The 23,274-nt window shown below is 53.8% G+C and overlaps 1 protein-coding gene across 1 annotated transcript in view; it reads left to right on the top strand.

The window, feature by feature from the left end:
- Window positions 1-22,578, top strand: part of RBM19 (RNA binding motif protein 19) — a 52,436-nt gene extending 29,858 nt beyond the window's left edge. The window contains exons 22-25 of the mRNA XM_018916519.3: window positions 3,543-3,648; window positions 9,157-9,277; window positions 15,046-15,159; window positions 22,033-22,578. Coding sequence (XP_018772064.2) covers window positions 3,543-3,648; window positions 9,157-9,277; window positions 15,046-15,137 — 319 coding nt within the window. The 3' untranslated portion in view covers window positions 15,138-15,159; window positions 22,033-22,578. The remainder of the gene's footprint in view (window positions 1-3,542; window positions 3,649-9,156; window positions 9,278-15,045; window positions 15,160-22,032) is intronic.
- Window positions 22,579-23,274: the final 696 nt, after the last annotated feature.

Genomic DNA, 23,274 nt, shown 5'->3' with positions numbered 1-23,274 from the left:
GCTCTGGGATGTACCCTGTGTTCCTGCTGAGCTTGGAAGGGGTGACTTGTCAAAGGAGAGCTCGTGCCTGTCTCTGTTCTGCAGCCCTGTGGATTGTGGCTCAGCCAGGGCCAGCACAGACATTTTCTGGTTTCCAGCAAATCTGGATGGGCACAAAACAAAGGTTCTCATTTAGGAAATAGGAGTTGCAGTGTTTGTGGAGGCTGTCATCCCTCCCAGCCAACAGCAGGAAAACGTGCCAAGTCTGGGAGAGCGAGGTGTGAGGCCAGATCTGCCAGCCTGGCTGGCAGGGCCTGCAGGGACAGGGCAGAGCCACGTCCTCCACACCTCTGCCCTCCCCTCCTGCTCCTGATTCCACTTGGGATTTCAGAGAGTAGCTGCTGGACACCAAGGATCTGTGGGAAGGAAGCCTGGAGCAGCTGTGTGCATGGCTGGTCACCAGGGGCTCTGCCATCCTGCTGCCTCAGCAGCACAAACTCTTTGCTTTTGCCCCCCAGACCTTCCTGTACTAATTGTGAGCAGCTCCCTGGGGGTTTCACCAGAGGTTGGGGATTGCTGCACATCTTGGCCACACCAAAATCCTATCCCAGTGTCCTGTCAGAAATCCAGCTCCAGGCCAGGCTCAGGGGGCTGGTGGGTTCCTCAGGAGTGAGGTTCAAGTCTTGCGCAAAGTTAAGCCAGGCTGACTGCAAACAAGTCAGTGTCTCAAGCCTGAAAGGGCTTTGCTCCCACAGCCACCAGCCCTGGTGCAGGAGGTCAGGAGCACTTGGAGAAGGCATGGATGGGTGGGTGAGTATCAATCCAGAAACTGCTCTGGTTTCACACTCACTGATGCTGGAAACCTCCCTGCAAACCATCCTGCTCGAGGGAAGGAGCCTGGCCTGGTGCTGTGCTCCATGCTGGCAGCAGGATTGCTGATCTCTGCCCACCTGGAGAGGAGAGAGGCACCAGCACCCAGAGGAACCCCCACCCTGGGCTGCCTGGGGCTTTTTTCACTCCATCTGTGCCCATCCGAGCTCTGTGCTGGAAGGGAAAGGAGCTGGCAGTGCCACCACATCTGACTTGCTGTGACTCCACAGCCATCCCAGCCCCTGGGAGCACATTTTCAAACAGCTCCATGACATCTTATGGAAAAGCTTTCTCCCCTCTCTTGCCATTATGCTCTGGTGTCACTTGGCTGATGTGCTCCGTGCTTTTCCTCCTCCCATGCCCATCCCCATGCCTTTGCCCGTGGCACAATCCATGCCTGGCCATCCTGGAGCCTGGATGAGCTGGAGTGGGGGCAAACCCATCAGCACCTGGCTTCCCTCTGGCTTCCCTGGGCAGGGAGCCTGCCACTGCAGGGGGTAATTGGGTTTCCTTCTGCCTCTGCCTCTCTCTCCCCCCAAATCCAGGAGAAATAATTGGAAAGGAGAGGTGTGAGTCTGTGCCTGGCACCAGAGAGGAGAACATTAAAGGCCGGAGCTGTGCCTTCATTCGCAGCTCCCGCCGGTAATTGCTGTGTTGTGCTTTCTAATTAGCGCCGCCGTGGGGGGGATGCTGCTCCCCTGCATGGCCCCACTGGGGTCAGCCCTGTCCCCTCGGCTTCCCTCACCCCTCTGCCTCTCCTCTTCCCTGGATCCATCCCTCTGCAAGCCCCTGCTGGCTCCCACTGCCCAGGGAAAGCTCCTGGCCAGCCCTGCTCTGGATCTGGAGCAGGTGTCCCCTCCCTCCGCTCCTCTCCATGTGTGGGTGGCTTGGACTGCTCTGAGCTGGGGAGGAAGGAAGAGCCAGTTTGTCCCAGCTCTGCCCAGGATGATGTGGGCCAGTACAGCTTCCCTGGCACCCTGAATCCAGAGCCATCCTGCTCCTGTGGGAACCCCTGGCCACCCTGAGTGCTGGGTCTTGGTGTCAAAAGGACAGGTTGGTGTTTCAGTGCACAGACTGAGCATTGTTTGAGACCTCCCTTTGAGCAAATACTTTGCTCCTGTTCTTTCAGCAAATATTCTGCTGCCCCCAGGCAATGTCCTTGATATTTTTCATGGAGAGAGAGAGAGAGAGAGACTGGAGCGTGCCCATGGCTCCTATCTCCCATTTTTCCTAGCTAGATGGGCATCTCCATGGCTCAGGAGCTGTCCCCTTGCCTCTCCCTTCACCCAACTGCAGCATTTGAGGTGCTCCAGGGATCCTGGGAGCCCCTGACACCCCCACCTGGTTGCAGGAGGACCTCTAGAAACCCCAGGATGCGAGCACTCCAGCAGCTGAGGCTGCTCCCTCTCCTGTGCTGGGGTTTGTTTGTTTGTTTGCGTGGCTCCAGCTCGGAGGGGGCAGCAGGGAGAGGGAGGGAAAGCACCGAGCGCGAGACGTGCGGATTCATTTTGAAGCTTCATAATGGTGCATTTACACACCACGTTGCCTAAGGAAATTGGGTGGATGAATGCCTGGTCATGCTGCCAGTGCAGCAGGTTAACTCCCAGGATTTAGCTTATATCATTTCACGAGAGCATTTATGGCCTTTACTGTGTTTATTCCCAGGTGCTCTTTGGCACTGCTGTATCCCAGGCTCCTTTTGTGTATGCACGCCTGTGTGGAGATTTTCAAATAAAATAACACATCTCTTCAGACCTGGGCCACATTAAATATTTATTGCCTGCAGTTTGTGCATATGTGTTTGATAAATGGGTGCGAGGGGAGGGGAAGAGGGAGCTTGGCAGCAGGAAAAGCGTTGGCTTTGTCCTGGAATTTCTCCAGGGGATGGCACTGGAGAGGGGTGTCCAGCACGTGCTGCCTTTGGGGCTAAAAAACGCTTTTAGGGTTTTTGGACAAAGTGGGATGGTTGCATGCTTTGCTGCTCAAGCCACAAGTTCCTTCTGTGGGACAGGAACCCCCTTATTCTTGGCTTTCCATTGACACTGCAAAACTTGTCTGAAATGCTGTTGGGTATGGAGGTTGTTGTGGTCTGCTGGATTCGCCTGTTTCCTTTCTACACCCAGAAAGCTTAGATAAAACCAGTTTATTCCAGCACAGAAGCTGCAGGATGGCAAAGGCTGAAGGGTTAGAGCGAGGAAATCCAATCATAAAAAATGCCCAGGACTCCTGGAGTTGGAGGGATGACACCTCTGAGGATGGAGGAGCTGTTCTGGAAACAGAGTAATTCCCTGTGGGGCCATGCTCTGTGTCCTGCCTGTATCCTGTGCACTCCAGCCCCTCTTTAAAGGTGCAAATAAATCTGTTCTGGTGGGATCTGGAGCATTCCTGCTAACCTGGAGATGCTTTGCCCACCCTGAGCAGGGCATGGCACTCTGGCTGGATCTCCTGAGGGAAGGAGGAGCAAAGCAGTTACATTAAAGAAGTTTTTTGTATTGTTAAGTTTTATATCCAGAAATATCCTTCAAAACCAAGCTGAGTTTTTTAACTGATTGTATTTGCTTTGGAAATGGGGCTTGCAGAGCAGCAGAGTGGGGACTCAGTGTGGGTGTGCAGCTGGCACTGCCAGGGTTTGTGGGGAAGGGGTGACTCTTGCCTTCATCTCACGCTGTCCCTGCTTTTCCTTGCATTCCCAGCACCTTTGGAGAGCTCAAGACCGTCCGGCTGCCCAAGAAAATGGCAGGAACAGGATCCCACCGGGGCTTTGGCTTTGTGGATTTCGTCACCAAGCAGGATGCCAAGGTGAGCTGTGCCCTTCTGGCACTGCCCCAGGTGGGGAGGGCAGCCTGGAGGCTCTGTCCCACTGAGGCTTAGCCCAGGTTTGGGCTGGTAGCATTGCACTCAGGCTGAAACCCCCATGTGGGCAGCAACAAAACCCACAAGCCAAACCCTAAAGGGGATAATTTTGGTGCAACTGATAAAATAACTCAAAATTCTTGTAATACAGACGGACAGGAGCTTATTTTCAAGATTTGTCAGCAGCAAGGTGAGACAGGATGGTTTTGACCCAACATTAACACATCAGGAAACCTCTGCACGTATCCCACCTCCAACCACCGCCTTGATTTTAGGGGAATTTTGGATATTGTGGCTGTCCCCTAATTTGTACCTGTGCAAGGCTTGTGTTCACCAGTTCCTCTGTGTGTTTTGAGAGCCCCTGTGAGCAGTCTTACCCTGCTGCTTTCCCAGTGACTGTGCCAGAGGATCAGTAGTTATAAATTTGCCTAGTCCATTTATTTTTTTAAAGCTTTCTGTATCTTTAAGTTTCATGCTTTTAGCAGAAACAAGGGGATTGCAGCCTGTCTGACAGTATCCTTGTCTCATCCTTTGCCAGAGGTTCTGGAGCAGGGTGGATTTCATCCTGCTGCTGATTCCTGGTGGTTTGGGCAGAGTCTGGAAGGGAGTGGCTGTAAGCACAACCCACGGGATGTTATTGCTGGAGGGAAGGGACCACATGAGCCCCCAAAACTCCAGATTTTCCAGACTCTGAGCAGATCTGAAGGAGGGAGGAGGGGGGAGCCAGCCAGAGCCTGTGTTTATGTTTTTAGACAGCATTCATTGATCCAGGATCACAAGGGACTATTAGATCATCCCTTCCAGCCTGACCTCCTGTATAACACAGTACATGGAGTTTCTTTGTTAGTCCTGTATTGATCCTAACTCAAACTTCCCTCTGCTCAGCTTCCCTCCTCCCCTTGGGGGTCAGCTGGGGGTGCAGGGATCCCCCCCAGGAGCCTGGTTCCTCTCCCTGCACCTCAAGCTGTGCATGTGGCTCTGCTCAAAGCAGCTTTGCTTTCACCTCTGCTTCGCTCCACAGTCACTCAGGCTTTGTTCCTGGGGTTTGAATTAATCTTTTTCCCAAGGAAACTTTAGGCTTTGGATGGAAGGGTACAGAGAGGGACCTGACTGGTTCTTTACTGCTGCTCTCTGGGGGAAACAGGCACGGGCTCAGTGTTTGCTTCCCATCCCTTTTCATCCCCTCAGGGGCTGACTCCAGCTGCACTGGACAAATGGGAATCTCAGTGACAGGCAGCACATCTATGGTGAGGGGGGAGAGCCAGCCAGGCTCTGGCTCAGGGCACAGCTCCCAAAGCTCATGGAAGGGAGCATGCAGGGAGAGAGCTGCCCTGTGAAACAGCTCTCAGCAGGGTTTTCTTCTTTCCCAGCAAAGCAACTCTTCTTCCTTCTTCATATTTTTTTTCCACCCTCATCTCTTTGAGGGATTTAATTGTCTCACAAGTGGCACATCAAGTACACTCCATTGGCCGTCTGGAAGAGGATGCACGGTGTATTGATGAATAGGATCCTGAATATTGTAAACACGCTCATAATTGGCTTAGAGTTTATTGCTGAGTGAAATGAGAGAGGAGGGGAGTGGGCCTGGAGACCTCTGAGCTGAATAGCTCTGACTGTCAGTGACGCTTTTGCTCAGAGTGGTAATCTGGAAATTGCTTATAAGCATCTTATAAAACATGATGGGTTTGTAATAGAATAGTTAGGCTGCCTTTGTTGGGCATTTAAAGCCTGTGACCTCCCGTGTTTGTCTTTTTCTCTGAACAAGCACGGCTGCTGTGGGAGCGCACATGGAGATTTTCCACAGCCAGCACAGACATGGGGGCTCCTCCTCCCAACTCCCTGGTGCTGTGCCTGCAGATCTGCCCCATCAGGCTTGGCTTGATCTCCTCAGCCTCCCCAGCAACTCTGATGCACTGGCAATACCAAATTAACTCCAGTTAAGGAAGCACTAAACGTTTCCTGACGTTCCCTGTGCAGAATTGTTGTGGAATTGTTTTTATTTTTGAACTATTAACTGGGAAGCCGAGTTCCCACTTTTCTCCCCTGTTGATATAAAAATACATCTGGTCTCCAAATAGAAATTGCCCATTTGGGAGAGACAGCCAATGCTTTCAAAATGCACACACACAGAAGGAAAAATCCTTGTGTGCAGCTGGCATCGCGGAGAGCATCCTCAGCTGGGACCGGCTCTTGCAAGGGAGGGATATTTATCAATCTCCTAATGTTGTTGACCCTTTGTCCCTCTAATGATTCCAGCCTGGAGGCTCTTTGGCTTGAGTATTTAATAGGGCAAGGGGGAATCTGGAGGCAGAGCAGCACTGTCCTCCAAATGAGTGCAGCAGTCAGGGCTGGCGCTGTCACACCCGCGGGTGACAGACGCTGCGGTCCTGTCTCTGCTCCCGGCCCTCCCTGCACAGCAGGCTCTGCTCCAGAGCTCTGCCTGCCTCATCCCAGCAGCCTGCCCTTCCTGGGGTTCATCAGCCACCTCTTCACTTGGAAATTCTCTTTCTGAATCCCACAGACATTTTTAAGCTGCTGTTCCAGCCTCTCCCTTTCCTCTCCCCACTTTTTCCTGTCATGCTGAGCTGCCTGCACTGTTAAGCTTGAACCAAACTTTGGCAAAAAATGCTCAGAAATGGCATTTTAAATCATGTTCACATCCTATTCTCGAGGAGGAGAAGCCCATAGTGTTTTCATGCAACCCCTAAAGCATCTGGAAAGCAAATGAGGCCCAGGAGAAGGTTTGCCAGGGATCTGTAGGCTTTGGGGTTGCCTGGCAGAGAGTGTGTTACCAAATGCAGCAGAATCGGATTTGGGCATTTCCAAAGGAGCTTTTTGTGGCAAAGGCTCTTCTTAAAGGTGTAGGAAGATATGGAGCCCTGGGAATTAGAGGGCTTTTGTGGTGAGTCTCTCTTAGATGAGCAGACACCACACCTCCCTTTATCCCTCATTTGGATACAACTACAAACCTCTGGCCCTTCTTTGTTCCTCCAGAGAGGTGTCCTGGGAAGGCAGATGCTCACACAGAGGAGCTGCACCCCAAAAACAGCTCCTGCTTTCTGTGAAAGCCAGCCTGCTTCTCCTCATTTCATACTTGTCACCTCATTAAAATATATTTTTCCCCTACCTATATCTTCATTTGGAATAGCAGCAGTGGCAGATTTCCTCCTCTCCCTGGAAGATTTCCAGCAGTGTGGATGTATGGGGATGGCATTTCTCCCCTTCATCCCTTTGTCTTTTAAATCATCAGTGCTTTCTCTTTTTTTTCCCCCCATGAAAAAGTCTTAATTCCTCTCAGAGCAATGAATAGCTACTTTTGTCTTTTAGCTCATTTCCAAAGAAGTGACACTGGTGTGTTTGTCACCTGAAATGTGCAGCTTCCCTTCTGCATTCCCTGCTCCTGGAGCCCATCTGGAAGACAGGGAGCAGAAAGCTCCTACAGGCTGGAGCTTTCCTGCCTCATGGGTGCAAACCAACTCATTTTGGGGATGTGTTTGGCCAGGAAGAGCCAATGTCACCAGGCTGGTGGCAGATGTGTCTCACCCAGCAGATTTCCTGCACATAACACAACTTGATGGCAGCATCTGCCTTCTCTGTTGCTCCATGACCTTTCCCAAGGCTGCCAGCAATGATGGCAATCCTATGAGGAGGAGAAGGTGGGGGCAGAGAAGTGGCTCAGAGGAGCAGAGCCCACCAAGTGCCATGTTCATCATGGTCTGCCCTCCTCCATGACCTGTGGAGCACAGATGAGCTGTGTGCTGTCACCCAGCGTTCCTCTACCTTGTGCTGTGGGAAGAAGGAATCCAAAAATAGGAATTAACAAAGGAAATGCTGTGTTTAGGGCCAGTGTGGGTTGTGTGCCAGGCTTTGGAAGAGGCTCCTGGTGCCAACACAAACAGCCCTCACAACTCCCTCCCACCACCTCCCCCCAGTGTTTGTTTAAGCCAACACATTGCTCTGCTAATTGGGAGATAGGCCTTGAAAACACAGCAGCAGCAAATAAAAACAGCTGGAGCCCGCAGCTCTTCCAGGAGGAATGTGCCCCTGGAAAAGGGGGCACTCTGCCCTGCCAGGATCACCCCAGGGAGCTGGGGGTGCTGGGATAATGGAGTTTCACCCCTGCCATGGTGGAGCTGGTGCTCCTCGTCACTGTTTTTTAGCACATGAGGGTTATATGAGTGAAAGGACTGTGGAAAGAGAGGAAAGCTCAGGTTACTGGGTGCTGCTTACTGAAAATGGAATTTTTTAATGGGTTTCATAACCCAGCAGCTCAAGGAGGGTCCTGAGGAGCAGCTGTGGGCACCAAAGCAGGACAAGCCCCTCTGCCCAGAGATGTGGCATTTGGGGACAGCTGCAATGGTTCAGAGCTGCTTTTAGCAGGTGGCTCAGAGGAGAGATGTGGGCTTTACAGGACAGCCTGGGAGCTGGTTTGGGGCCTCCAGATGGGAGCACTGGACCCTGCTGGACAGCAGGATATGTGTCTGATCCTACAGTTGCCATTTTTGTTCCAGGGATAGAGTTTGCAGAGCTCAAACCCTGAGCTAATCCCAGCCTTAGCTGGGATTTTTGAAAAGGCATTTGGGGCATTTCTCTCCCCCTGTGCCCAGCCTTTACTGTGGAGCACTCTGTGGGCCCCTGGGGATAAAAATATTTGGCCAGTGTGTTTGTGTATTTGCACTGTGGGCCCAAGTCTGCTCAATCCTGAATTTACTTGAAGTTCTGTGGGAAACAAAGAGAAAATCAAACTTCCCTGGACTGAGTCAGTGTTTTCTTGGGGTCTCTGCTGGTTGGCTAGGGGCAGAGAAAGCCATCTGAGCTCTGGGCTGGCTGGCATGTTTGTATTCAACATCAGCAAGAGATTCCAGCTGTATGGGTGTTACCAAACAGGACCTAACACCAGGAAAGGAAACCTCTGGATTCATGTATTAGAAGAAACCACCCCAGTCAGAAAGAGCAGAGGCTTCTGCTCTGCCACATGTGCTGCCACCACAGCCAAGTCACCAAGTGGCTGGCAGGAGAAAGGCAGTTTTCCATCTTGCTTCCAGAGCAGAAGGGAACTCCTCTCTCACAGCTGAGCTGTGCTCCAGCAGAGAACAGGGTGCTGGGCAGTCAGAGGGTCCCACACAGTGCTGACCCAGAGCTGCAGGGGCTGCAGCATTCCCAGCTCAGGGTGTCCCACCCTGTGCTGGGTTCCAGCCTGCCCCCCAGGAGCAGCAGCCAGCAGCAGTGGTGATGGGATTGTGCTCTGCTGCAAGTGCAGAGAAGATAAATGACCAAGTCAGAGCCTCTGATGGAGATGGATCCTGCCCCATCAGAGCAAAGCACCCCCAGTACGATGTTCTCCGGTGGCCTTTCCACCCCGGGGCGGAGGCAGTGACATTTTTGCCTTCTCTCCTGTGAGTTTGTTCTTATTTCCTCCTTTAACTTTTTTTTTTTTCTCTTTGAATTGTGCAGAAAGCCTTCCAGGCCCTGTGCCACAGCACCCACCTGTACGGCCGCAGGCTGGTGCTGGAGTGGGCAGACACGGAGGAGACGCTGGAGGCCCTGCGCCGCAAAACCGCCCAGCACTTCCACGGTAACCCCCTGCTCTGCTGCCACTGCCACTGTCACTGCTGTGGGCTGCCAGCTCCCTGCTGCAGCCTCAGCATGCTGGGGGAGGCAGGAGCCATCCAGGCCAGGGCTTTGTCTGGCAGCTCTGCCTGTGAGCTGTTAACTCTGCGTGTGCCCGGGCACTGCGGTGCCACCTGCCAGCCACAGCGCCTTTGCTCCCTCCCCTGGCTGCTCCCGAGGTGGGGACAGGCTCTGTGCACACAGCACGTGGATTTAAAAGGGAAAACTCTGTGGTGATGGGTTGGGATGCAGAAGGGACTGCTTGCCTCAGGCTGCTGGGAGTGACAGCTCTGCAGATGACGGCACTGCAGGCTCCTATTGACAGCCATCGACAGGCACAAATGCATTGCTTGGCAAATATTTATGTAGGAAGGGCTCCCCTGGGCTGCAGGGCTAAGCTGGAGATCAATGCTCCTCCTCCTGCATCCCCTCCCTGCTTCCCCTCTCCATCACCACGTGCCCGTGGCCCAGGGGTTTGGCAGCATTGTGGGGATGCACATCCCTGCTGAGGGGAGAGCAGCACATCTCAGCTACTCAGTGATGCTGACTGATCCAGTGATCCCCACATCCCTGAAATAGTGCAGGGCTGCTCATTCCAGGCTGGGCAAGCTGCAGTTGGGTGGTGGCAGGGCTGAGGGTGGATGTGCCCACCCAGAACCCAGCACTGGAGTGGGAACACATCATGCACGTGAAGCTCCACCTGGGTAGAGAAAACAGCAGGTGAGATGTTTCAAGCACCCAGTTTTATCTTCAGGATCTCCTTCCCCCCTTTCCCCTGTGCTCAGTGTAGGGGGAAATAAGCAGTCTTGGCTTTAGGATCCTTGCAGACTCTCAGCAGATGTGGCTCTGAGCTCTGCCACCTCCCCCAGGCTCTGCTTATTCCCAATTTTTGCCTGCCTTTGCTGCAGCCTCATTGTCTGGGCTCTTCCTCACCGAGCTGGGGCCCTGGGGAGGGCAGCAGGAAGAGCATTTTCACATCCCAGCAGGAATGCAGCCTTGGAGCTGAAGTGGTTCCAGGGTCTCAGCTGAGAAACAGGAGCAAGGCTACCACTCCCCATCTTTAGGAATGGGAAACAGGATGGCAACACAATCCCTGCTGTGCTCCAGCCTGTCTCAGGAACATCCAGTGACTCCAGGCCTGGCCAAACTGCCACAGGGTGTGCCAGGAGGGATCTGTGCCAGGAAAGCCAGGCTGGGGCACACCTGTGGGCACCAGGGTCTGGCTGGTGCCTGGGACCAGGTCTTGACCTCTCTGTGCCACACTAGAGGGTCACAGGTGGGATTTTATTCCCTTGGGAAGTGCCTACCCCTGATTTCAAGGCACTGTGGGGTGCTCTTTGGCTCTGAGGTGAGGAGGGAGCTGCACCCTGTCCCTTCTGTGGGTGTGCAGAGGGTGATAGTGATAAAGGGTGTAAAAAAGGCTGGCACCACTGCCTGCAGCCCCCTGGATGGAGAATGCTCCTTCAGCTTTCCCCCCTGGCTGGCTAGAGGCTGTTTTTCCCACATGGAGCAGGGATGGAGAGGATGCAGAGCACACATAGCACCCAACAGCCAGGCTGACAGCATGCATCTCTTTTCACTGGTGGTACAGCCCAGAAACCAGGACTTTTCCTACTGATCCCCATTTCGCCAAGCCTCCTCCTCTCCCCACAGGGCACAGGAGCTGCTCAGACATCCCTGTGATGTTTGTTAAGGTCCCATGAGTTCTCCTCTGCCAGCACAGTGTGGGTGAACTGTGAGGGTCTTCCCACAACTGCAGTGGCCAGGTCCCCATCCCAAGAAAAGATCCTTTCAGGTCTTCAAGCCTCAGGAAACAATCAAGACTGAGGTCTGTGGTGTCCCCAGCTCTAATGTCAGCCTCATCATCTTTGTCTTAGTATTTCAAGGTCCTGACCTGGGCTGTGACAGACATGTCCTACCACTCTGCTCTCTGCTACAGTTACACACCTTATTTCTAGAGACCATTTAGAGAGATTGGGCTTCCAGTTCCAGGTCTCTGCTGTTATTTGTGAAGGAGAGGTCTGGTCTCCCAAATCTTTTTTCCATGCAGGCATTTGTCATGGCAATCAAACCACTTCTGAGCCGACTTTTCAATAGGTCTAATAGATGCAATAAAATGGAATAGGCTTCCTTCCCATTTTGTGTAGTTTTCAGGTCATTCTTTATGGCTTGTTCTGAGGCTTTGTAATGTTCCAGGAGAAAGTGAGGGGCCCAGGAGTGGTCACTGACTGCCAAGGGTGGTTTCAGTGGTTCTGTCAGGACCGAAGCCACTGCCCAGCCCTGAGGCCTGGCACCTCAGCCCTGCCCTCCATGCTGGCTCCCAGCAGTCTGGGAGAGGTTTAAGGCTTTTTGCTCATTTCTGAGAATATCTGCTCTTCATCCTGGGGCAGGAGGCTCTTATATTAGGGAAAAAAAAGAAACAAAACACTTTGAGTTTTGTTTGCACCCCACTTTAATTTAATAACATTGCTGCAAGATGGCTGGAGAGCCTGAGGGCCTGGCCAGGGACAGGCTGTGTGGAACGTGTCAAGGAGCAGGCAGGGAAAGCTTGGCCAGCTGTTGTCCCTGTAACCACTAGTGCAGCCCATAACCTGGAGCAGGGCTGTGACAAATGCCACAGCAGGGCAGGGACAGGTGACAAACGCTGCCAGCAGCAGCATCTCGGCCCAGTTTGGGCAGGGGGATGCTCCCTTTAGAAAACAAGGATCACTTGGGAGTGATCACTTGGGAAGTTTTGGGAACCAGTGGGGTGGCTGTCCTGCCTCGGGGACCAAGGGATCCCACTGGGGCAAGGGGCAGCTGTGGATGTCTGCCCTGTGCAGGGGGAACACTCCAGTCTCACCCCTGCATCCCCAAATGACAGAGCCAAAGGGCTGGGAACGTCTCCAACCCCTTTCCTCCCACAGCTCCGTCCTGGGGGGAGCTTGGCCAGCGCTGCCAAGCAGAGCCCCTCAGCGTGCTCTGCTCTCTCCCACGAGAGAGAGGGGCTGTGCAAGGAAGGCTCTGGCTCCCAATCCCACTAAATGACAATTCCTCAGCCTGAGGAAGGCTCTGGCTCCCAATCCTACGAAATTATAATCCCTCCCTCAGCCTGTGGCCATGCAGAGAAGGCTCTGGCTCCCAGTCCCACTAAATGACAATTCCTCGCGCTCCTCATGCAGGGAAGGCTCTGGCTCCCAATCCCACTTAATCCCTCCCTCAGCCCGGGCCGTGTGGGGAAGGCTCTGGTCCCAATCCCTCTGCTCCTCAGCCGTGTGGGGAGGGTTCTGTTCCCAATCCCACTAAATATAATCCCTCCCTCAGCCGTGTGGGGAGGGTTCTGTTCCCAATCCCACTAAATTATAATCCCTCCCTCAGACCGGGCCGTGTGGGGAAGGCTCTGGTCCCAATCCCTCTGCTCCTCAGCCGTGTGGGGAAGGCTCTGTTCCCAATCCCTCCGCTCCTCAACCGTGTAGGGAGGGCTCTGTTCCCAATCCCACTAAATTATAATCCCTCCCTCAGCCCGGGCCGTGTGGGGAAGGCTCTGTTCCCAATCCCTCCGCTCCTCAGCCCGCCCCGCCGCTCTCCCGCCAGGCCTGACGGGGGCAGCCAGCTGTGCCGGGCCGCTTTCCTGCTCCTTGCCATCGATCAAAGCATTAAATTGACAGATGGGGAATTTCACCACGCCGGGAGGGGAAGCAAGGACTTGCGGGGGGGTTGTGGTGGGGAGGGTGTGTGAGGGAGGTGTGTGAGGAGGGGTTCAGCTGGGAGGGCCGCGGGTGGCTGTAAAGCAGCCGAGCCCCGCTGTGGCTCATCCTGGTTATTTACAGTTGTGGCTGGAAGCAGGGGGTTGCCAGGGAAGGCACGGTCCTGATCCTCCTGCCGGGCTGGGAAAGCCTTCCTGCCTCCATCCCCTTTGCCAGATCGCTCCTCCTTTGGCCTCCATCCCCCTGGTTTCCTTTTCCCTCACCTCCCCACCGCTGGGCTCCCTTTTTTTCTCCTTTGTCCTTTCCTATTTCTTTTTTTAATTTTTTTTTTTTTTTCTCGAGAGCATCTGTAACTAATGCAAACACATGCCGGAGCCGGGGAGTAAAACCCTGCAGGATTAGCGTGGCATCCACAACCCTGCCACGTTCTAATCCCGTGGTAATCCCCCTCCCGGCCCACCCCCGCCGGCTTTGCCCATTGTTTAAAGGAAGCAAATGGGATCGTTAGCGGGCAAACCTTAACCAGCTTGGAGCAGCAGAACGGAAGGAAGCCCAACCAATTCGCTTCCCCACCCTCCTGGGATTTTATTTTCCCCTTGTCAGACAAGAGGGGGATGCTGCTGGTGCTGCCCCTGGCCGAGCTGGTGAATCTGGGGGATGCAGTGGGGGGATCTCCTTGCCAGAGCCCGGCCAGGTGCTGCTCTGCTGAGGGATGTTCCCTGTGCACCCAGTGTCTCATATCCAGCTTTTCCTCTGCTGTGCAGCCTCAGCATCTCCGTGAGGCTCTGGTTGGGAAGGGGTGGCAGGTACAGGACACAGTCCTACAGTGGATTTGGGAGATGAGACCACATTTGATGCCATTCCAAAGCAGGAGAGCTGGGAGCAGAGTAGGGAGGGAGAACTGCTGAGCTGGCACCTTCCTCCCTGGTGCCTTTGAGTGATTGAACTGGGAAGAGCTGCTGGAGGGTCTGGGGGTGGCACCCTGTGGCCCCCATGGCTCCCCTGAGGTGGGTGCTGGGAGGGCAGTGGGGTCCATCAGCACCCTCGTCCCCCTCCCATGCCCACAGCCCCCAGGGAGAAGGGAGGCAGGTTCTGGCTCTCTGTCAAGGAATTAATTGAAAAATAAAATCATTAGATGGGAACTCCAGAAATGCAAAATTGTTGGGAGTTGGGGGGAGGCAGGGGGGGGGATGTGAGCTTTTGTCAGGTTAATTTCTTCTGTATTGATGTTTTGTGACATTTACTTGTTGTTTATCTCCCGCAGCAGCTGTAATACTAAAAGAAAATGCACAGCTTGTTCCATTTATTTATTTTACACCTTTTCTTTAGTCCTATGGTATGTTTGTTTGTTTGAGAAACCCAGCGAGGCTTTTGATGTCTGAAAGCAGGATTTAAACAGCTGTTCTCCATGTGCTGCGAGCGAGCTGGGGAGCCAGGGGGGGAGAGGGGGCTGTGCCACGGCTCCTGCCGGGAGGGCACTGCCTGCCCAGCAGAAAGGAGGATGTCAGCCTCACATCAGGGACCAAATGGCTTTGTCACCTCAGAGCCAGGCTTGGGATGTTCTCAGGTGCTGGCAGCCCCCCTGTGCTCCACACATTAGGAGGGATGTGTGCCACAGGCAGTGCCAGGGCAGGGCAGCACCCAGGTGAGGGATGGGCACTGGGCTGCTGGTTTGGGATGGTCTCAGCCAGGGTGTTGGTGGGGCTGTGTCCTGCCAAGAGCCCTGATGAGCTCCTGCTGAGGCTTGCAGCCACTTTTCCACAGGGAGATTGTGAATTCCATGCTGAATTGGGGTCAGCAGGAAGGGTTGGCATCACCATCACCTGTTTGGGTGCTGTTTGCTCCCAGCCTGTGAACTAAAGCATGGGTGGGAGGTACTGAAATCCCAGCTCCTGCCAGGACCTGCCTGGGGAGGAGAAGTAGATGATATTGATGACCTGGAAGGGTATCCTGCTACCTCCAGCCCCCTCAGCCCCTCCCAAGGTGGGTCCAGGTTGTAATTTTTGCTTTTCTCTTCTCCCCTTTGCTCCCACCCTGGCCTGGACAGACTCCCCGAAGAAGAAAAAACGATCTGAGCTTTTGAATGAAATCATGGAGCACCTGGAAGAGGAGGACAATAACAAGGATGAGGACATTTAACAGCTGCCTGGGGTCTGGTGAGGTGGGTACTGGGCCAGGGTGGGCACAGCTGGCCCTAAAAGTCACAGTGTCCTTGCTGCCAAGGGGACAGCAGGGTCGGTAGCACCAGGAGCAGGAGAAGGTGGAATTCCAAAGGCTCAGCAGCCTCCAGACAGGAATCCCACCCTTTGCCTCTCCCCCCTGTGACCCCACAGGCTCCTGGCTGTGGTCCCAGTGGTTACAGCCCACATTTGGCTCAGTGTGAGCTCACTGTTGAAGTGAGTGCATGCCCTGGGTGTATGCTGTGTGCTCCCCTGGCTGTCGGCATCCCCCCAGGGGAAGGCAGCAGAATTTCTGCTGTCAGGGTGTAAATGGTCCCTCCTTGTGGCTGGGGGAGAACAGATGGGCTGCCCAAAAAATTAAAATCCCTGTTTGGACACCAACCTGCAGCTGCCACCATGTCACAGATAGTTTGGCAAAGGCCAGCACCAAAATCTCCCCAGCTTCTCTCCCTCCAAAAGCACCACACCCCAAGTGAGTCCTGGCTGCCATCACTCCTCCTTGGTGTGTCCTGGGGCAGCATCTCAAGGCTGTAAAATGTGAGGTGGCAGGAGGGAGCCAGGATGAAATGGCTCCCCGAGGTCAAACCCTGCAGTCCTGCCAGCCCCTCTGATCCTTTTGAGACCCCCAAGCTCACCCTGTGTGGGCTCAGGAGAGGTGAGATGGGCTGGTGGTGTCCTTTGTGTGTGTGTGGCCACGGTGGAAACCCTGAGTATCTGATGGGAGCCTGTTCACAGCATCTGAGCTGGGTTAAACCACACTGCCTGCTCCATGCAGGGCCACTGCAGGAGTGCCTGGGCTTTGGGGTGACATCTGCCCAGCTCTGATTTGGGAGTGCCTCCAGCTGTGTGTGCTGTGCACACCTTGTCCAGCAGGCAGCCCGAGGGCCAGGGCACATGGTGCTGCTCAGAGCCCAGCCCTGTGCTTACAGACATGTCCTCTCCCACTTTTCTGCAGAATTCCCAGAACAGGGCTCAGCACTGAGCTGCAGTCCCAGGCTGAGCTCCAGAGCTGTGACACCCCTTGCTGGTCCCCCAGACTGTGCTGCAGCTCCAGAGCCCTCCTGCTGCCACTGAGAGGCTTCCCAAACCCCACAGCAGCCACTCCTGCCAGGACCTGGCTCAAGGGACAGACCAAAATCCAGGAATAGCCCTTTGGGATGTCTCAGGGCTGTGGTGTGAAACTCTCATCCTGTGCAGCAGGTGGGGAAACTGAGGCACAGGTGTGGAAGCAGTGCTGTCAGTGGGGCTGGCAGTGTCACCTGAAGTGGTGACGAGCTTGATTCTCCTTTTTTTGCTTGGCATTGATGAGTGGCATTCCTGTCCCTGTTCCCCACTGCCTTCACCACCTGCCCCAGCACTGGCACAGCTCTGCACCAGGGGGTCACTGCAGGGAAAGCTCAGCCTTAGCTAGGTTCAGTTCCAGTTCAGCAGGGATGTTTGACCACCCTGGCTGGGCAGGACCAGCCCCTGTCCAGCACAGAGGACAGAGCAGCTGGGCAGGCTCCCCTCCAGGCACATGCATCACCCAGCACATGATTTCAGTAAAGCTCTGCAGCATTGCAGGTTGGGCTTGGATTTTCCTTTGGGTTTTTTTTTTTTCCTGTTTTTTCTTTTTTTTTTTTTTCCCTTTTTCCCTTCATTGTCTTTTGTGGCAGGGCAGGTTTCTTGCTGAGTGTCTCTGAGGTCTGCAGCAGCGACGAAAAGGATTAGCACAAGCAGAGCATGTAGGCTTTAGAGAACAGAGCAGAGTTTGGTTTCAACATCTAATTCAATTTGTTCTGCCGAGATTGAAATATGAAATGGTTGCCAGTCAAACGTTCAAAGGGGGAGGAGGGAGGAAAGAAGAGAGGGAGCCTTCTCAAATTTAAATTTTAATGAAAATTAATTTAACCCTTTGATATGTTTTAAAACATGTTATTTCCCAGGCTGGGAACAGGCTGGAAAACATTCATGAGGGGTTTTTTTTTCCCCTGTACCTTCAAACATAATGAAGATTTTCTTTTTCCCTTAATGATACTTATCTTGTGGAGCAGTTTGACATTGGTTAATTTTTCAGGCAATTTGGTATCAAGGAAATCTGTTTGATGTGAGCAGGGGGGGGCTGTGTATGTGTACACAGATATATATGTGCCTGGACATTAATTATGGAAGTGCTGATCACAGCTCTGGAGAACAGTTGGAGTTAATTCTTGCTCCGCTTTGTTACGTATTGAGAATCCCACATGCTGCACCCCTAAAATTACAGCAGGAATTTTCTAAAAACGAGCCTACACCTGAATTAAAATGATCACTTAAGTAGGTCTGCAGAAATTCAGCACTCCCCACTGGCTGTCTTCTTTTTTTCCCCCTGATCTGAAGCAATCCTAATGATAAAATAATGCAGAGGCTGTTACCTGTCCATGGAGCTGAAGCAGGGAGCAGCCTCCCCCTGGTCCTTAACCTCAGCAGTGCTGCTGCACTGCTCTTGTTTGCTTTGGGAGGGGGAACAGTTCCTTTTCTGTTATAGGAAGGTTTTGTCTGTACCAAATGATTGCACACTGAGGGTTGTAACTGGGCTGGGGTGAGCTGTACCTGTCCCCCTCGTTCTGCTGGCTCTTGATGCCCCAGGATCAGTGTCACTGTGTGTGCCTGTCACCCCTGAGCTGCCCTGTGCTCCCTGGGCAGAGCTGGGCACAGGAAGGCTGTGATGCTCATCTGGGTGGCCTTTTTGGGTGTGAGTGCTGTAGCCAGGCTGTGCTGGTAGCGGAGAAGAGCAGCTCCAAGGCAGAGTCATCCATCAGCCCTGGCTGTGCAGATGAGAGCAGGGGTACAGCCACCCCAGATGGGCTCTCTGGGCTGTGCTCAGCCTCTGCTCTCCCCTCAGAGAGCCCAAACAAGTGCTTTACACTCAGTTCTGGCTGCTGGGATACACTGCAGGGTCCCTGGGGGGCTGAAGCCCTCTGCCTTGGCCAGTGGCTGTGTGTCAGGTTGTGACAGCTTCATCCAGGGTGAGACCCTGGTGAGCTGGACAGAAGCAGGAGCTGTGCTGGCTGCAGCTGCTCCCCAGGCACACTGCAGATCCCCCTCCCCAGGGCCAGCTCTGCAATTGGATTAGGATATTATTCAAATGCAGCTTTTTGACTGAATGAGAGGGTTAAGGGGTTTTAATGTAGAAGCAGCTCTCCCTCATTGCTGCCTGTTGCCAGAGGCCTGTGTGGGCTTTTATCTCCTTATGGGCACAGCCAGCAAAGCAAGGCAAGGCAGAGAGGAGCCTGGCTCTGCTGGGCACTGCCAGCCCCTCTGCTGTACCACAGTGCCCTCTGAGTGCCCAGAGTGACCCACTCCCTTTGGAAAACTCCTGACCACCATCTGTGTTTTCCTCTCTGTGCCACAGGAGAGCTGGCAGGGACAGGCAGGCAGCATCTGTGAGCTCCTGGTGGTTTCTTGTCACCACCACTGCACTGCTCCTGCAGTTCAATTCCTACAATTCAGGAATTCCAGCTCTTCTCATCCCTTCAGGCCTGTCTTCCCTGGTCTTCCTCCCTGTGTCCCATGGAATGAGGTCTGGGAAGCACTTCAAGGCCAAGCAGGCACAGTAAATGCCATTCCCTCACCCTCTGCAGGGCTGCAGGAAGATGTGTCCTGCCTGCTGCTTGCTGCTTTCCAGCCCAGCTGCTGATTCCTGGAACTCTGGAATCTCCAGAGGGAGGTTCAGGTTGGACTTCAGGAAGAATCTGCAAGTGCAGATGGAGAGAGTTGACTTGGATGCTGGCTGGGAGATTTGGGGAGCTTCACCTTAATCCCAGAATCCCGGGAGAAGCCAAGTTGGAAGGGACCAATATTCCAACACATCTGGACTTTACCCTGGGTCACAGCACCACCAGTGTTTGGCTCCACATTCCAGCTTCCACCAGCACCTTCCTCAGCAGGAAATACAGCAGGAGGAGGAGGAGGAGAGGCAGAGTGCAGCTTCCCTGACTGAGGCACTCTGCCTCTTGTTTTCCCTAAATGTATGCATTGGAGAGGAAGAGAAACCGCATGGCCAGGCTTGAGAGCTCAGCCTCTGCCATGAATAATAATCAGGCTCAGTAATTCACAGTAAATAGGGATCCAGATCGGCTAATCAGGGAGGCTTTCACCCCAAACTGGAGCTGGGAAGGGAGGCAGAGCAGAGCAGAGCTGGGGCTGTGCAGGAAGTGATGGCAGCACAGGAGCAGGGAGGTGGGCAGGATCCTGGAGAAGGGAGGGTCTCACCTCCCTGGGAGCTGCAGGAGCACAGTCCCTGCATTCCACAGGCTGTAATTAGTGCCATGTCATTAGGTTTGTCTCTCTGGTCCTGTTCCAGCCCCAGGACCATGGTGGGCTGCTGGGGACCAGGGGGTACAGAGCCAGCATCACCATATCCCCATATGTGACATCATCCCCAGCTCAGGGTATAGCAAAGCTGCTGGGACAGAGTGGGAGGGCAGTGAGGGCTGTGGTGTCAGGAGAGATGATCTGGGGGGAAAAAGGTTTTCTTCATGTTCCCTCAACTAAAATTTGGCATTTTCTGGTTCATCTTCTCCTGCAAGAGCAAGCAGGGCCATGGTAGGAGCTGTGTTCAGCTGCAGTGGGGTGGTGCTGGGGGTCTCCATCTGCCAGCAGCAGGCTCTGACAGGGAGGAAACATCCCAAGGACCCCCCCTGTGAGCAGGGAATGGCTCCAAGTGCCCAGAACTGGACAGAGCAGTGACAGGCAGAGTCCTTCCCTGCTGCTTCCCAACAAATACCCTTCCAGCAGCATCTGAAGGCACTCTTAGATAAGTGAAGATAAAACCATGGAAAAACGCCTCAGCCCAGCCCCCCTGCAGACCTCAGCCCATGATTTGGACTATTTAAATATGTGGAGTAGGAGCTGGAAGTGCAGCTGGTGAGGAGCTGGAGGAAGGCTGCCCCTGCACTGCTGAGTGACTTTTGAAACTGAGGAGGAACTTCCAGCCACATTCCCAGTCCCCTCAGCTCCCCTGTCTGGGGCAGCACCACACTGAAGAGCATCACACTGCTGCTTGCCTCCTTTTCCAGCTCTCCCAGTGCTGCTGGCCTGCAGCAGGAATGGCTTGGCATTCACCTAACCCACTGCAGCTCTGTCCAGAGGCCATTTCCCTCCTGCCCTTTCCCTCCCTTTCCCTTCTCTCCCGTCCCCACACACTGGATTAAGAGCACCCCCCAAATCCAGCACACTGGGAGGGATGGAGCCAACAAACCTCCTTCAGCTTCCTTTGCTCTGGGACTTGGCTCCTTCCAGTGCAGGGGGGTTTGGGTGTGCAGTGCTTCTCCTTGGGGTGTGATGGGTGCTGTGTGATGCCTCAGCACCTCAGAGCTGATGGCCAGGACCTCCCCATCCCTCACACCCAAAACTGGAGGTGGGCTGTAGCAGGAGTAACAAGGACAGCTTTGTAAGCCACGAGAGATGGAGAGTAAAGCAGGCTCCTGCCTCACCCTCATGTGGTGACTCCAAATCTTTCTGGAGGTAAGAGTAGCCCCTGGTAGCAGCCATCCCCCTGGTGCTGGTGGAGCTGAGAAATCCAGGGCTTTTCTACTTCATCAGCTTAGAAACCAGACCACAAAAGGCAAAAATCTCTCCAGGAGAGATCTGAGGTTAGGCAGCCACTCCTCAGAGCCATCCTCGGCTCCAAAACCCAGCAGCAAAGCCCAGGCCTAACCTCAGCAAGGCTGAGCCCACACTGGAGCTTCACACCTGGCTGGGACGGGGATCTCCCCTGGTGTTTTGGGCAAAGCATTAATTTCTGCATTTTGTGGTTTGGTTTTAAGCTGATGATGTAGAAAACTTTTACATTTCTCCCCCAGGCTCTGGGTGGGTGTGTGGGATGAGCTGCTGCCATGGGCTCAGCCTGAGGCAGGTCCCCCTTCAGCGCAGGGCTGGGAGTGTCCTGTGGATCTGAATAAACCTGGGTTTTCCAACAGAGCCCTCACAGGCACACACTGCCCATGGGGCTGCTGTGGGGGCCCCAAAGTCTCCGTGACACCCAGTGAGGAGGCAGGAACAAGGCAGGAGATGCTTTAATTCCATTTTCAGCCCAGTGTGTCAGCCCCAGGAAGCAGCAGGACTGTCCCAGGAGCAGTTCCACCCAGGTGGCAGAAGAGCTTGTGCAAGGGCATCAGCCCGGGGTGGGGGGTCACAGCCCATCCTGCCCCCAGCAAGATAAACAGGACAGGCACATCAGCCCAGGCAGCTGCAGAGCAGAGCAGCAGCTTTCCCTGGTGAAAAGCCAAACCTGGGAAGTTCCTTCTTTTAATTTAAAAAACGAGAAGCCAGATCAGCCCAGTGTGGCTTCAGCTGGGGGTCTCAGGCCTGGGTGGCAGCAGGAGGGGGCTCAGCAGACAGGAGCCTTGGGCTTCGTTAGGATTCAGCCCTTGGAGCTCTCCTTTCCCTCTGATGCCTGAGTGTGATTGACACTTACAAATTACCCAGCCAAAAGTGTCGAGTCTTTGACCCCTGAGTAACATCTTTGGCAAGCCTGAGATTTGCCAGCATTTTGTCATCTAATTACTACAAATCCCTTGAAAATTCACTGGCTGGTGAATTTTTAATGCGGGACAATTTCAATGTGATGCATGGCCCAGATGGGCAGCGCGGGCTCCTTCCTTCTCCCCCTGCTGCTTCCCTGCCCACCCTTCTCTTCCTTCCCTCCTTCCCTCCTCCCCCCAGTCCCATTCCTTATCTCCCTCCTGCCTCTGCATCCCCATCCATGGAAGTGCCCTGGGTTCTCAGGCCCTCCTGGGTTCTCCAGCCCAGCTCGGTGTCCCCCCAATCCCCTCTCTGTCCTGCTGAGGCAGCTGCTACATGGAATTCATTTTTTTTCCCCAACTTCTCAGGTCTCTGGCTGATGGATGGAGCAGGAGAAGCCTCCATGAGGAGCCAGCCCACTTGTTGCCAGTAGAGTCCACTCATCCTGTGAACCCAAGAGCTGATTTATGCCGTGTGTCCAGGTTGTGGAATTCCCAGCCTTTGAAATTCAGAGAGGAAAGAAAACCCTTGTCTGCTGGCAGCTCCTGAGCATCACTTCTTAAATCCAGGCAGGGAGTGATTCCCTTCATCTCAGCTCAACCTGAGGGAAGAGGAACCTGGAGCAATGGACACTTCCCTGCTGACCAGGGGACTCTGACAGAACCTGCTCTTAATACCTGAATTAAATAATTCCTGTACATTAAAAAACACATTCTGTACATTAAAAAGCCATATTTTTAGTTTCCAAAACTGAGCCACGACTGGGTTTTGGTTGGCTTTGTTTCTCCCCCACAGCCAGGTAGTTTTTGGGGCCGATGGAGAGATAAGAGCCGTTTTGGGGCTGATTGGGAAATAAGAGCAATAATTCCTGTACATTAAAAACCATATTTTTAGTTTCCCAAGCTGAGCCACATCTGGGTTTTGTTTGCCTTTGTTTGTTCTCCACAGCCAGGTAGTTTTTGGGGCTGATAGGGAGATAAGAGCAGTTTAGGAGGGAGGCCTGGGCTCTGCTGTGCTGGGCTTTGTGCCTGTGTCATTTCTGTCCCTGCTCCCAGGCAGTCGCCTCCCATCTCTCCCTTCCCAGCTTTCAAAGGGAAAGAGGCTTTGCTTTTCAACCAGGGTACTGCTTTACATATGTAGGCAGCTGATAAAGTATTTTCACTTCGCCCCTTTCCCCTCTGGGAATCGCTGTCTTACGGCAAAACTGTTTTGTCTGACAAGGGCTGCAACAGATTACACGTGTTGGCTGCAAACACGGGGCCTTTTTTTACCCCCTCCCCCCCTTTTTTCTTCTTTTTTAAAAAAAAAAATAAATCTCTATCTCTGCAGTGCCAGGAGGAGCTCTGCCTTTTGCCTCCAGCCCCCAGGAGCAGCCCGGTGTTGGGATCTGCTGGTGGCACCAGACCCCCTGGGTGGTGCCTCTGGCCAGATTGGTTTTCTCACTGAGGTTAATTTGAGCCTGAATCCATGAAAATGTCACTGATTCCATCAGGGCTGAGCACATCAGATGGGCTGGCTCAGGGTTTAGGGGGTGGAGATTTTAGGAGCCCTCAGCATCCAAAAATGCTGCAGCCACAGCATCCCTGGAGGTCCGGGGGACTCAGAGTGAT

The sequence above is a fragment of the Serinus canaria genome, chromosome 15 (assembly GCF_022539315.1).
Source record: "Serinus canaria isolate serCan28SL12 chromosome 15, serCan2020, whole genome shotgun sequence".
NCBI classification, from domain to species: Eukaryota; Metazoa; Chordata; class Aves; order Passeriformes; family Fringillidae; genus Serinus; species Serinus canaria.
The sequence above is the reverse complement of the archived record's forward strand: the minus strand, read 5'-3'. Positions and strand labels throughout refer to the sequence as shown.